Source organism: Heliconius melpomene, chromosome 19, assembly GCF_056956725.1.
Source record: "Heliconius melpomene rosina isolate 202511_hmr_F chromosome 19, ASM5695672v1, whole genome shotgun sequence".
NCBI classification, from domain to species: Eukaryota; Metazoa; Arthropoda; class Insecta; order Lepidoptera; family Nymphalidae; genus Heliconius; species Heliconius melpomene.
This window is the reverse complement of record NC_140407.1, coordinates 13,515,720-13,530,633: the sequence shown is the minus strand read 5'-3', so window position 1 is coordinate 13,530,633 and position 14,914 is coordinate 13,515,720. Positions and strand designations below refer to the sequence as shown.

General features: G+C 30.1%; 1 protein-coding gene and 1 pseudogene across 2 annotated transcripts; both read left to right on the top strand.

Moving 5' to 3' along the window:
* Nucleotides 1–987: 987 nt before the first annotated feature.
* On the top strand, nucleotides 988–6,350 carry LOC146528910 (cytochrome P450 4C1-like). Its single transcript, XM_085203656.1, has 9 exons — nucleotides 988–1,459; nucleotides 1,689–1,798; nucleotides 2,082–2,172; nucleotides 2,550–2,735; nucleotides 3,377–3,753; nucleotides 3,830–3,898; nucleotides 4,610–4,778; nucleotides 5,238–5,417; nucleotides 5,841–6,350. The coding sequence occupies exons 1-9, from the start codon at nucleotides 1,294–1,296 to the stop codon at nucleotides 6,002–6,004; spliced, it is 1,512 nt and encodes a 503-aa protein (XP_085059782.1). The 5' UTR covers nucleotides 988–1,293; the 3' UTR covers nucleotides 6,005–6,350.
* A 907-nt stretch (nucleotides 6,351–7,257) lies between these two features.
* On the top strand, nucleotides 7,258–12,627 carry LOC146528909 (cytochrome P450 4C1-like; annotated as a pseudogene). The gene is made up of 9 exons (XR_014879076.1): nucleotides 7,258–7,402; nucleotides 7,551–7,660; nucleotides 8,678–8,768; nucleotides 9,248–9,433; nucleotides 10,039–10,415; nucleotides 10,921–10,989; nucleotides 11,199–11,367; nucleotides 11,905–12,084; nucleotides 12,455–12,627. The product of XR_014879076.1 is annotated as a cytochrome P450 4C1-like (transcript).
* Nucleotides 12,628–14,914: the final 2,287 nt, after the last annotated feature.

The window sequence follows — 14,914 nt, the reverse complement described above, 5'->3', positions numbered from 1 at the left end:
CTTTAAGAATTAAAAAGGGAAAATCTCAAAAAAATCTCTCCATCTCTCTTAGTACTTCCCTAGCTTTCAATTTATTTTACCTTCAAAATTTTACCTTCCTCTTTTTAGTAGCGGTCCGACAGTTGTAAATTTGATTCCAAATGACGAAAAAATTAAATAATATTAAATATATAATTATTATTAATTGATCCTTTCTGAATTATTTATGCCAAGTATTCAGATAACCTATACTATGTATAATATGTAAAGATAAGTTTTAATAATAATTTGTCCTTACTACACATTTTTTATCGGCTGGATGGGAAGAGCTGAAGATCGAGCTCGGTGGCGTGCCATTGGAGAGGCCTTTGTTCAGCAGTGGACGAGGACAAGCTGATGATGATGATGACACATGTTTTTGTTAAATATTTTATTGTCAATCCGTTAGATATCATCTGTAGTAAGTTAAATATCATCTGACAAAAAACAAGCCAATTTAAAATCTTCAAATTTACTATTACCATACCACATCTTAAAATAATTTAAGTTGAAAAAAAAAACACTTTATGTTACTTTGCTTACCAATACAAAAAAAATCAAAACTTAAAATGTCTTTCAAAAACCTCTTTCAATATTATATATATATATATATATATATATATATATATATATATATATATATGTGTGTGTGTGTGTGTGTATGTATGTATGTATATTTTTTAAATAAACTAACTTCCATAATATATCTGATTTTCATATAATTTTAATCAAACTTTTTTTATAATATTAATCTTATCAAAAATATTTTAATATAAAATATTGCTACGACCATAGCTTGCACTGCCAAAAAAAATATCAGATCTTACGTAGAGAAGACTCTACATGTGCTAACTGTATAACCCTTCAATTTATAAACTTTACTCAAAATATGCGGCTTTGTAGTAAACAATTAAGAAAAAGTAATTAATAAAAACTGGTCAAAATCATAACCATCCTTCTAGCTTTACCGTAGTCGAGTAACAAGTTTTCATCGTAACATAAAATAACGTTATACAAACAGATGTACAGAAACATTTTTTCATATATATCCACATACATATATAGGAAGATGATAATGAATAAATGCAATTTGCTACAAGTGCATTGTCCGTTTGAATCTGTTTAAGATTTGTAGTTGTTTTGTTGTTTTTGTCTGTCCGTTTTTGCCTTGTACAATATCATATTTATTCACACATTCTGACAGAATAGTCCTTTTAGTCTTTATAATGTCTTGATCCCTTTAATTTTTGCGTGTAATTGACGTACCTTGAAACAATGTCGTCGTCATCGTTAGTGTTCCTTATCATTTTCTTTTTATTATTATTATTATGTTTATACTTGTACGATCGCTACAATAGAGCAGTGACGCTTATCACAAAAATCCCGGGGCCAAGGCGAATGCCAATTGTAGGCAATTCATTTAATTTTTTACTTTCTCCGGGTAAGTATTGTTTTTAAATATATCTTCTTGAGGTAGAGCTAAAATAAAAATACTTTCTGTATATTGAGTTATATATTTTGAATTTTCTTTTTTTTGTATATTTTTTAAGCAACTTAAGGAGAGATTCGTGTAAATCCTTGCTTCCCTCTTTTATTCTTGTTTTTGAATTTATTTTTAAACACTTAAAAATGAAAAATCATCCGCTTATAAATGTTATATTTTGTTTAAGTGGAACTATTTAAATATATAAGAAGTGTGTTCAGGGATTACGGTTGTAATATTCAAGTTCATGCCATTAATGCTCGAGCTTTTGGAACTACAGATCCAGAAATTATTGAGGTATCATTTAAATTTCATTATTTATTTATAAGCAGAAACAAATTCTAAAGAGTAGAGAATACGAAGAAAAATATATACTAAGACCAAAATATCATATAAGACCGTCGTGGAGGCACAAGGTTGTGACTGATTGTTGATCATACAAACTAGCTACAAATTTCAGGTTCCCCTATTCGAATAATTAAATGCCACAATTGTATCGTTTATTCAGTAGACATAGTTTTATTTAATAAATCTTTTATTATCTTTTATTATACTTATTACTTATATTATTTTTTATTAGATCATCTTATCATCCGTTCAATACAATGAAAAAAAAATTCCCTACAACTTCTTAAAGCCGTGGCTGAGTGAAGGACTTTTAACTAGCAATGGTGAATATGATTTAATTAAAAATAATACTCAATCTGAACAAGATAATATTTTATATTAAAAAAAATATTTTAATAATTAATGAACCCTTAATTTAAAAAATGAAATTAATTGTATACGTTTCAAATTTGACGGGACGAAAACTCTAAAAAATAAACTTGTCAATTGTCAATACAAACATGCTCATAATAGGAACTTTTGATAATGAAATGAATTATTTTAACCAATATTATAATATACCAATAAGCTCTGGTATAGTCAGTCTCGTGTAGGGCGTACCCAGATTCGGTGTAATTTGGTAGGTGCTAAAAAATCTAAAGTTTATTTCTACGTATATTAATGATTCATTATAGATATGTTACATTCTATTCTGTTTCAGGACAAAAATGGCATCAACGTCGTAAATTATTAACACAAGCTTTTCATTTCAATATTTTAAAAAAATATTTTGTAACTTTCACGGAAAGGACAGATGCTTTTTTGGCTAAAGTACAAGATGAGGTTGGAAAGGAAAAAACAGACTTGCAACCGCTAATAAGTGCTACGACATTACGTGTCATGTGTGGTTTGTAATTATGTTTATTTATATCAGTCTTAATGATTTGACTGCAAGAACTATTATATACTAGAGGACGATATACAAATATTGTAAAAAGTCTGAATTTAAAAATTATATAAAAATCGGTGCCGATTTAAAAATATTTAAATACAAACTTTCAGTTCTTATTTCATCCCTTTAGGATAAAAATTTTTCAAAATCCCTTCTTAGTGGACGTCCAAATTTTACGTTTCTACCATAAGCGGTTACGGGTGTGCGCGCGTCTTACCTATTAAGGTAATTGTTAATTGTTTCACTTTTTCATTCGATTCACTGCAATCAGTCAGAACATGTCCTTTTATATATATAGATTACATTAAGCAAGCCAGGGTTTTTATCAACATAAAGTGATATTTATAGGTATGCCTTGTTAGTTGCAATGTGATAAGGGCGACGTCTTCTTTGTTTCTCATCAAATTAATAAATATAATGTTGACATAATCATAGCTTTATAAATAAGTTTATAAGTCTGATGAAATTGTGCACAGCTTCGTTCGCGGGCCTATAGAAGAACTTTTAGCGTCGGGTACGGGTAGAAGTACTTTACTATATTATAAAAGATTAGTAATAATACATACACAAAATTTATTCTACACTGTATTTTTTAGAGACAGCAATGGGCACTTCAATCCAAGATGACATTGATTCTGTTGCAAGTAAATATTCAAACGCAATAGAAATTATGGGAGTGTCCGTCATACAGAGATTATGTAGAATTTGGCTACATTTTAATTTCATGTTCAAACTATCAAATTTAGCTAAAATTCAACAAAAGGCACTTAAAGAACTTCACATATTTACAAGTAGAATAATAAAAAATAGAAGAATTTTCTTAGAAGAAAATGATATTAACATACTTGAAGATACTGAAAATTATGGAAAAAAAGGGAGACTAGCAATGCTAGATTTACTTCTTGAAAATGAAAAAAGTGGAAATATTGATACAAATGGTATAAGAGAGGAAGTGGATACATTCATGTTTGAGGTACAATTAGTAGTAGTAATGTAGTAATATACATTTATTATTCTTAATATTTATTTGATTTGATTTTTTTTTTCAGGGACACGATACAACTTCACAAGCATTAACGTACTTTCTGATGACAATTGCGTATGAGACTGAGGTGCAAGTAAGTAATACAGATATAAATACAATTTACTTTACATACAAATAAAATATTAATATTCGAAGTTTTTATTTTTATAATATTTGTGAATTATTTTACGCATTAGAATAATGGATTCCTCAGTAAATTGACTATATAGTTTACTCATGAATGTGTCATGAGGGCTAGGAAGTATCGAATGGATGTTACAATATTTAAAGGACTAGAAGAGCCCTTCTAAAGAATAAAATAGAAACATTCGAAGTTTATTAGTAGTTAACTTTTTTATATATTTTAATGTTCTGAATGCGTTTAGGCAAACTAAACTAAAATGCCCTGCAGCACTATTAACACACTATTTAAAGAACGTAGGTGGCAGCAGATGGTTACGAGCTGTTCAAGGTAACTACCTCATAGAACTCTATGAGCGATGACTACGTTCAGCAGCAGTGGACAACACTGATAAGCAGAGAGAACTTAGATAATTAAAAAAAAAATCAGCTTCACGCTGTATCCCGCACACAGCAGGGTAGGCAGAGAGAACTTAATGTCAAGACACTCCATTCTCCGCTTTCTGCCGAATTCTGAGATAATTTTTCGGTAGGTATTGTTTGAGACTCTGTAAGTATACAATGAGTTACGACATCAATTCACACTATTGATATTATAACAGTGATATGAATAATTAACCAAAATAGACAGGTCTTTATTAAATTATTAAGTTATTTATTTTAGGAAAAAATATACCAAGAAATACAAAATATATTTGGAGACTCACGACGAGCGCCAACGATGGAAGACCTTAATGAAATGAAGTATTTAGAGTGTTGTATAAAAGAAGCTTTACGATTGTATCCAAGTGTACCAATCATCATTCGATATACCACTGAAGAAGTTATCGTGGGTTTGTATGTTCATGCTCTTTTTTAGGAAAATATTATATTTTCTGTAATACCTACTTTCCTACATGTAATATTAGAGACCTTCAGAAATCGGTGGAAAGTGGGTAACGGAAGTGTCTTAATGGGAACTAGGCGAGGGTTCTAGGATCTTTTAGGACTAGAAGCTACGCACTAAGTTCCCAGGTTCCCTGTGTCTACCTTGCTGTATGCGGGATACGTGATAGCGTGAAGACAAAAAACATAACATTCATTGATAGAGTAAAGTAAAGGTAAAGTTGTGTTGAAGCGTAGAGTTCCGCCACTGTGGGTCTTGTGTCACACATGTCATTCTTCTTGAAAATTGGGCGGAAAATGGGAAACGGATTAGTGGTTTAACACTAGGTTCCCTCTGTCTTTCCTATAATGCGTAAAGATAGTATTAAAAATAACGCAACAAGACTTAATAATGTATATCCTTCCAGGAGATTACGTGCTACCTAAAAATTGCCATATTTTTATATCCATTTACGAATTGCATCGCCGTAAAGATTTGTACCCTGAGCCAGACAGCTTCAAGCCCGAAAGATTTTTACCGGAAAACTCACAGAATAGGCACGCCTATGCTTTTATACCTTTCAGCGCTGGACCTAGGAACTGCATAGGTAAACGAACGTATAATATGTATAATATATATTATATTATATATACGCAATCACTGAACAAATAGTCCATCAATAATATGTCTGGACTATTCCAATTCCTCAAAATAATTTATATAAATACTATTAAAAAATTCAACACGTTACAATCTTATGTAATTAAACAAATCTAGAAGAAATCTAAAAATAATAATAGAATCTTAATATATATATTTTTTTATATTTTTCGAGGTCTTTCTACAAACAACCGTGGGTATAAGTCAAATTTGCACAAAAAAAATTAAACAATGATTTTAAACAAATGCTATAAAATTATTTTAATTTTAAACTGGCCTATATATAGGTCCATTTGTTAGTCTTGCTTTGTATTATGTACTAAAAATAGTAATCGACGATAAGAAAAAATAAAATTAATTATATTTTTAGGCCAAAAATTTGCAATGTTGGAAATGAAAACAGTAGTATCAAGTTTATTACGACGCTTCCGCCTTGGGGCCGTGACTAAGCCATCCGATTTGAAGTTTCAGACGGACATCATATTGCGCACCGAAAGAAATCCGATATATGTGCGGTTTTATAATAGAAAATAAACATACGCTTTTATACTTCCCCTAAGGTACTACAGGTGATACTACAATATTCTAATTAACTACGAACAAGAGACTTGTATAGATTTTTTTTTTATAATTATATTAGTTATATATTATTTTATCTTTTTTTTATATACCGAAATTAAAGAACGATTGTTTTGTATAGTAACGAGTGTCCGTATGTTATACTTATTTAAGATTATAAATGTTAATGTTATTTATAGAAGATCGGCGACGATGGGAATGGAATTTTTCCTATTCATTATTGTTTTTCTAATATATTAATTAATTAGTGGATAAAATTGTTTTTTTTTATGTATTTTTTTTTTAATTAATTAAAATAAGTTCACATAAAATTTTGTGTTTTCTTAAACCTTTGTAACTAAATAACTGTTGATCACTTAATATATATTTTTAAATATATAAAATAAAATTAACTAGCAGACTTGGTCGGCTTCGCCCGCTTGAATATTCATTAAATATATTTAGAACATTATTTTCAGTTTGGGGGTGAATTCTTAAAAACCACGAAGCACGTGTTCAATGAAATAATTTCAAAATGGCTGTTTTAAAAATGAATTTTGTTTTCATGTTACTTCCAAGATTTATAACCGATCCTTTAAAATATTACATTATACAAAAGGCATAGCTCAATAGAGCTATACTGAGATCCTCTACCCATCCTCTCAAGGTGTTCAGCGTCGCAGAGGTGGAAAAATGTGTAATAATCACGAAAATCAAAGATCTTACTCTATTTAAGATGCAATTTATTTGTATTTACATACATCTTTTACATATTAATTTACATTATTTAGCAATATAAATAAATGAAATAAATTGGCTTCACACTGTATCCCGCACTCAGCAGGGTAGGCAGAGGGAACCTCGTGATAAGATACTACATTCCCCATAAGTGGCCAGTTATGGTGCAAAGGCATAAACGTGACTGGTTGTGAGGTTATGTTACATTTCGTTAAATAACTTCAGAAACCCCGTGCTGATCTCAAAAATGATTATTGGGGGCAGTAACTGATTAATTACACATCGTCCAAAACAAGCAAGCAACTCATCCTTACTGTGACATTTACTAGATACAGTACTATCTGGTAATTATTTGTTCGCCAATAATTTACATAACAATGCTACGAAAAAACATTTTAAATTTTAATTAATAATTCGATTCCTATTTACTTTGACACAGTGTTTGTGCACCCGCCTTCTAAAGTATACGTTTTAGTCATCATAATATTATTATGATTATAATAATTTTAGCTATAATATTACTAGTTTTATTCTTTTATGACAAGTATAATAGAAATACCAAACTCATTACGAAAATTCCAGGGGAAAAGAGATGGCCAATTGTAGGGAACACGCTCACCTATATAAAGTCTCCCGGTAAGTTATATATACATGTTAGTTTTTGATTAAGTTTGTGCATATGTAGTAATAGTTTTGAAAACGGTTTTTATTTTTAAAAAAATTGTTTTGCATACTTACAATATGTATTTTAAATAAAATATTTAAATTCTTGTTTTGTTTCTAGTGGAGCTTTTTAAACATATGCGCACGGAGTGGAAGAAACATGGCTATATTTACCAAATACATGCAATCAATGTTCGAGCTGTAGCTTTAGTCGATCCAGAACTTATTGAGGTATTTAGCATTTTATTTAATTAAGAATAATTGGTGATGCAGTGGGAATCCTTCGAGTGTAAAAGCGATGGTTGCGGTGGTTGCCCACTCGGGGGAGTGAATTATTAAAGCACGCTGTTCCTACCCACTAAGCAATATAGCACAAGAGTAAACTGTATTCATGTATTTCATATTAGGAGTAGGATCCTTTTTAATTTTTATTTTTCATATGTATTATACAAGACATAAGGGTCTAGTCCGATAAGTTACACAAGGTTACACAAGGTTACACAAGGTAAGTCACACTTAAAACAGCATGCATAAAATCGTGAAATTAAAAAAAAGATCCTAAATCTAAACTGTTGAAGAATCTTGACAATTTTTTTTAGGTGTGAGTTTTAAAAATATTTTACCCTATATGCTGTTCCAGTAAAAGGAGCACAGGTGCTTTCACTTTGTATATGCTATATAGGACCTATTACCCTCTTCTCCTTTCCATCTGCGGTGCTCTAGACGTAGGCTGGGCTTGCACCCATATGTCATCGATATACCTCATTTTCGTACGCAGCGTTTCGCGTCCACTTCCTTAATGCGAACAGCTAAAGAGTAGAACTCCCTGTATGCAGAACTGTTCCCCGATAAATATAACTTGGCCCTTTTCAAGCCAAGAGTGAATAGGCATAATCTAGGTACGCATGCTCCAATATCGTTAGCTTCGTCACTTACCACCAGGTGAGATAGCGAACGAATGTTTGCTTATCTTCAATAATAAAATATATGTATATACGTAACGCACCATACAAAGTTTATAACATTTACCAAAAAAATGTTATATATATTTTTTAATTCTATCAATCTTTAGATTGATAGTTTTAAAAACTAATTACATATTTTTTTTTTTATCCTTTTTAATTGATATTTAAAATGTTGACATTCTTTTAAATAATGAAAATAAATATTTAAAAATCATGATTTCTTAATTTGATCATGATTATTTTGTAGTAAAATATATATGTAGTACCTAATTTGTTCATGCAGGCCTTTTTGTCTTCACCCCGTTATAACGACAAAAATATACCTTACACATTTTTACGGCCATGGTTGAATGAAGGACTATTAATAAGCAACGGTACGTATTAAGGCAATTTATAACAAAAAATGTAGTAAGCATTTTATGACAAAAAATTTTAACTTACCACTACAGTCGTGTGGACCGTACTTTTTTTTAACTTTTTCATATTTATCAGCTAATCAGCAGTTTTATATTTATCTGCTACTTAAACTTGGCTTGTAACTAGAGATAATTATCTAAATATTTAATTCCTAAGAGAGAGAGAATTCCTAAAATTTAAAATAATTCAAAACTTTATTGACGGCCGCAAGCACAGGCTTGAGTCCCGCGGGGGGCGCCGTTGCCGCCGATATCGTCGTCGCAACCAACCACGTAATGCTTGCACTTTCCCAAAATTATAAAAAAATATTGAATAAATTATATTATCAATAAATACAGATGGTATGCGAGCAAAGCCGCTAGTTTAATTATAAAATATATATTGTTATGGTATTAATTGGTTTTGAAGTTCTTCATTAAATTATTTTTACTTGTAGGACAAAAGTGGCAGCGTCGACGCAAGCTATTGACAAAAGCATTTCATTTTAATATTTTAAAAAGATATTTCAGTACATTTATCGATAAAAGCGACAAATTTTTAACATTATTAGAAAAGTATGATGATAAAGAAAATATCGATATAGGACCTTTAGTCACCTTTACAACTATTGGAGTCATGTGTGGTGAGTATCAAATTGTTATTTTTGTTAATATTTAATTCTTATTGCTTAAAGAATAATGATGGGGCAAGATTTCTCACATTGACATTGATCGCGACGGAATAGAGGATGGTATCAGAAATCTCTCAGATTTTCTTATATAATTTTAATATTATCGTTTTTAATAACAAATATGAAACGGGGCGTCAACTTTAATATTTTTTTACATATTTAGTCATGGGAATTTTCCTTTAGTTTTAGTCATGGCGATTTTACTTTAGTTATAATTCGACGAGCTTATAACTAAAGAAAAAAGAATTGTAGGAATTATTATTCAATAACAAAACATCTATGATAAACATTTTCCCACCACGTTATGTGTGTAATGTGCTCGCACGTCTTCGGAATTGTATGTTCAAATACCTAGGAACCTTAGCTGATTCCTCTATTTGGGAATAAAACTGGTGTAAACAATGTTTCCCTACTTATTGGAAATTTGAATTCAATGTTACTGTAATATATTTGTTATATAAATTTTAATTGAGCAAAAATTTTGATTGAGTAAACTACTATGGTTATTATTAAGGTACAGTTGCATATCAATAACGTTTACTTTTAATTAATGACAGAAACGGCAATGGGCACGATGATGCACGAAGGGATGGAGACCGTTGCAAATAAATACTGGAAAGCAATAGATGTTGTAGGTGCAGCCGTGTGTGACCGAATTTGTAACCCTCTTTTACACAACAACTTCTTATATCAATTTTCAAAACTTGCTAAAGCGGAAAAAAAGGCACTTCACGACGTACATCTATTTACAAGAAAAATTATAGATGAAAGAAGGAAATATTTAAAAGAAAATGATATTAATGATTTTGGTGATGATGAAGATTATGGAAAAAAAGGGAAATTAGCAATGTTAGACTTGCTTCTCCTGAATGAAAGATTAGGGAACATTGACGAGGACGGCATTAGAGAGGAAGTTGATACTTTTATGTTTGAGGTAAATAAAATACACATGTTGTTAGACGTATTATCTTTATGATTATCATTAAAAATAATTAAATTGCAACTATCATGGCGTGAAAATTTACATCGTCTGACTCCAAATGCGAGATGATCCACTCGAATAATCTAATTATTTTCATTTCCTTGCTCTAGTTAACAGAATGCGGCGTTATTCTTCGTCCGTAATGCAGAGAAAAGCGAAGAACTGAGTGTCTTAACACTTAGGTGTAGATGTGTTTAGTTCTGAAGGATTTAGGCCTCCTCCCTGTCCAAGAAAATAAATGCGATTATTTATTTTTTATTATTTAAGTACGTATCCTGCACATATCAGAGATAACCTACAGTTATGACGAGTAGGATCAGCCCCACAACCATCACGTTGACAGTCACACACAAACTGAGACACTGCTCCACGACCTCGGCCTGAAATTTTGTGAATTATCTATATTGATATATAATTATAACGTTTTCTTATGATGATGCCTGTGATTTTCTTACAGGGACATGACACAACGGCACAAGCATTAATATATATGTTAATGTAGATAGCTAATGAGACAGAAGTTCAAGTAAGTATAGTTATAAAAGCCTATCCATATTTCATATTGGTCTCCTAATTTGTACTTACTTATTTCACATATGCTGTGCAGTATCTCTTCGCAATTATAAAAAAATTATTGCTGTGCAAAACCTATACTGTTTTTAACAGATACTATTTGTATGTTTCTAAAAAATATTTTAAATCTATTATAAGCTACTGTCATCACCATAATTTCAGAATAAGATATATGATGAATTAGTTAGCATATTTGGTGCCTCGGAACGAGTACCGACTTTGGAAGACCTTAACCAGTTGAAATATTTAGAGTGTTGTATAAAAGAATCACTACGACTTTACCCAAGCGTACCTGTTATTATGAGACAAATCACTGACGAAACAACTATAGGTAAACCATAAAGTATTTGACTTATTTCCGTTTATAATTACTTATTACTAAGTATAATAACAATTAACAATTTTCTTAACTATTATTTAAAAATGGTATATTATATTTAATATATTTTAGTGTAATATTATAATAATTACACTTCACAGCGCATTGTGTTACATGTGACACGAACAAAGAAACAGATTGTAAGGTGTATGGTTATATGCGAAAATGTAATAAATAAAAATATAAACAATTTATTTATTTATTTATTTATTCAGAGTAATAACGAAGAATATAATTTTAATTAAAAAATGTTTTCTAGAATATATCAATACCTTGATTGTTATTTTTATTTATTTTTTTTATATTTTCCAGATTGATTGTTATACTTAGTAAAAATAAAATACTAAGGAATGTACTTTATTTCTTGAAGTACTGCTAATTATTAAAAAATAGCAAATGTATTATATATAAGTTGGTTTTCTAGCATTATCTTTCTTATACAGCATTATAATTATTTTTTATTTAATCTACAACTATAAAAAATTTTAGGAAAATATACGATACCTTCAGATGCTCAAATATTTATATTAATATTTGACCTACATCGTCGTGAGGATATTTATCCAGAGCCAGAACGTTTCATTCCTGAAAGATTCCTCCCTGAGAATTGTGTAAATCGCCACCCATACGCCTACTTACCTTTTAGCGCAGGCGCTAGGAACTGTATAGGTAAGTTGAACCAAACGTCTTCTCACTGACCACCATTCTAGACTTGTAGTTGTTATACAAGACTTATTTGTGAAAGACATTTTATTTGTTTATCAGCTTTAGGCTGTATCCATATCTGCTATATGACAGGTAATAAGTAATAATTTATTCCCACGAGTGAGGGATCGAATTCTCAACCGTCGCGCATCACACATTTGTAGCCCCTGCCCCTTTGATATAAAATTAATTTCGTTTTACTTGCATTATATCCATTTTCTACATTATATACATACAGAAAGAAAAAATATTATCCCAGTTATATTACCTATTACGCAGGTGCCATTATTATGTATATAATTATGTATATTTTATTTTCTTATAAATATTTCAGGTCAAAAATTCGCTATGCTGGAAATGAAAACTTTTGTATCAAGTTTGTTACGGCGATTTCGTCTAGAAGCTGTAACGAAGCCATCTGATCTGGTCTTCCGCACTGATATTATATTGCGAACTATGGGACAACCAATTTACGTTAAATTTCACAGGAGAAAAAAACATATTTAAACAGTCATTGATTAATAAAAAAAATATTATAAATAGAGATGTATAAAAAAATAACATAGCAGGATTTAAATTCTTATACTTTTTTGAATATTTATGTTTTGTTAGTGTGTGATTACCTAATACTTTATGCTAAAAATTGCTAAAAAAAACACTGGATTTTATAAAAAGTACTCTACTTAACTAGTTAATTTGATTCAAATTAAATTAATATTTATAAATAAGCAATAAACAAAAAATAATAATGTCTTGCAGTTTTACTGTCATTACTCATTATAGGGGAGACACACGAAACGTGAATTGATAAAAATAAAAATAGAGAGCGAGATACTACGAAAACTAACAATTTATTAATTGTCAAAGTTTTTTTGTAAAGAAAAAATCGTATACAAAATGGTTGACACCGTAAAAAATATTAAAACTGAGCCTTTTGATTAATACGAGCAATTAGAGTGTAATGAGGATAGCTAACGTAATGACGCGTAATGACAGAAAAAAGGTTGATGAAGTCCATTATAATGTAGAAATAATCAATTAACATTCCGAACCAATTGATAATAATAACTTTTACGGAGATAATTAAATAGTTAACAAAACTTACGAAAATATTGCTAATAATAATTTGTCTACGCAATCTGTATCAAATGATAGCTTAATAATTATAATAATATCCTAAATATTAATTTATTAGCTTTAATAATGTTAGATAGTAATAACCCTACGTGATAATAATAATGTTTTATAATGATATTTAGTAAATAATAAATTGCCATCTGCTCTATGGTTCAACACACTTACATAAGTGCATAATAACCGATGTTATAAATTATATTAATACACAATAATTATTTCACATCTTATGTATAAGTCAAGCAAGGTAAGGTTGCATGAAAATCACAATAATCTAAGGTATTAAAAAACTTCGCATTTGAAGTCACTTCACTATAAGTGCGCAGTAATTATATACTACAACACGAACGCTATTCAGATAATTAAATAAAAAATAATATTACAGCTCAAGCCGGCGAAGCCGCGGGCGAGTCGCTACTTTTAACATAAATTAAATTGTTCTAAGAACATAATTTAAATTATATATTTTATAGGAAAATAATAAAATCTACAGTATGGTACAACGTATCTAATGTATTTAATTGAGTGAGTTTTAATTTATATTTTTAAAACTAGCAACTCACTCGCGGCTTCACTAAATTATTGTATATGTGTATATTTCCGAATTATTTCTTTAATACACAATGTATGTTTACAACGCACTGTGCAGCGTATAAGAATTTCGACGTAGCTTGATGAGAACGTATGGCTAAGCGGTCGGAGCGCTTGGACGGTTTCTAAGAGGCGTGGGTTGAATTCCCGCCACATTAAAATTTTTACACGTTTTCTAATAAGTAACTTAATTGTAAGCTAGTTGTACTGTTAGGGTGCATAGCAGGATATTCAACTAGCACCAATGGCTAGGATGAAATTAATTAGACAATAAATAAAACCTCTTAACCATACTTCGATACCAAGGGACATATTTTACCAAACAAAACAGACAAATCAGCGTGGGGCTATTACAAATTAAGATAAGGTTATGTTGATTTATTTATAAAGTTAATGTAATATTTAATTTACCTATCTTAATTGTTATGTTTGTAAATGTACTGTAGATTATTATATTATATTATTTATATTTCTCACTATTTTTATCATTTTGTTACAAGCATTATGAGACATGTAAAATAATAATTGGTGTTTCGATGAAATGCAGCCTCTATACTCGTATAAGATTATAATTTTTATATATTATGGTCTTATGAGCAGTATTGCCAGTACCAGATTCTCAAATATAACACCTCTAAAAGTTACATTTTCACGTTAGTTACATAGATGGCCGTATCGTTGATATATTTACTAAACGCAGTCATCGCAGAAATATGAGTGTGTTTTTCATTATACTATATTTATTATTCAAAGTCCTTTATCTTGAATTTTATATTTTTTATTTATATATTATAATTTACTTACTTATTAACTTAAAAATCGCGTCTATCTCCACTTCAAAGGCCGGCAACGCACCTGTAGCTCCTCTGGTGTTGCACGGGGTCGTGGACGGCGATGACCCGAACGCTCGTTTGCCTTGTCCTTTTTCCATAAAAAAAAAGTAAGACAAAGGGCTGGGAGAGCATATAAGGGGGCAGGCAAGATTTGTGAGATGGCCTTGTGAGCCAGAATCGGTGATTTCTATTCACTGACCAACAAATTTATCATCTTTTAATTCACATCCCATATA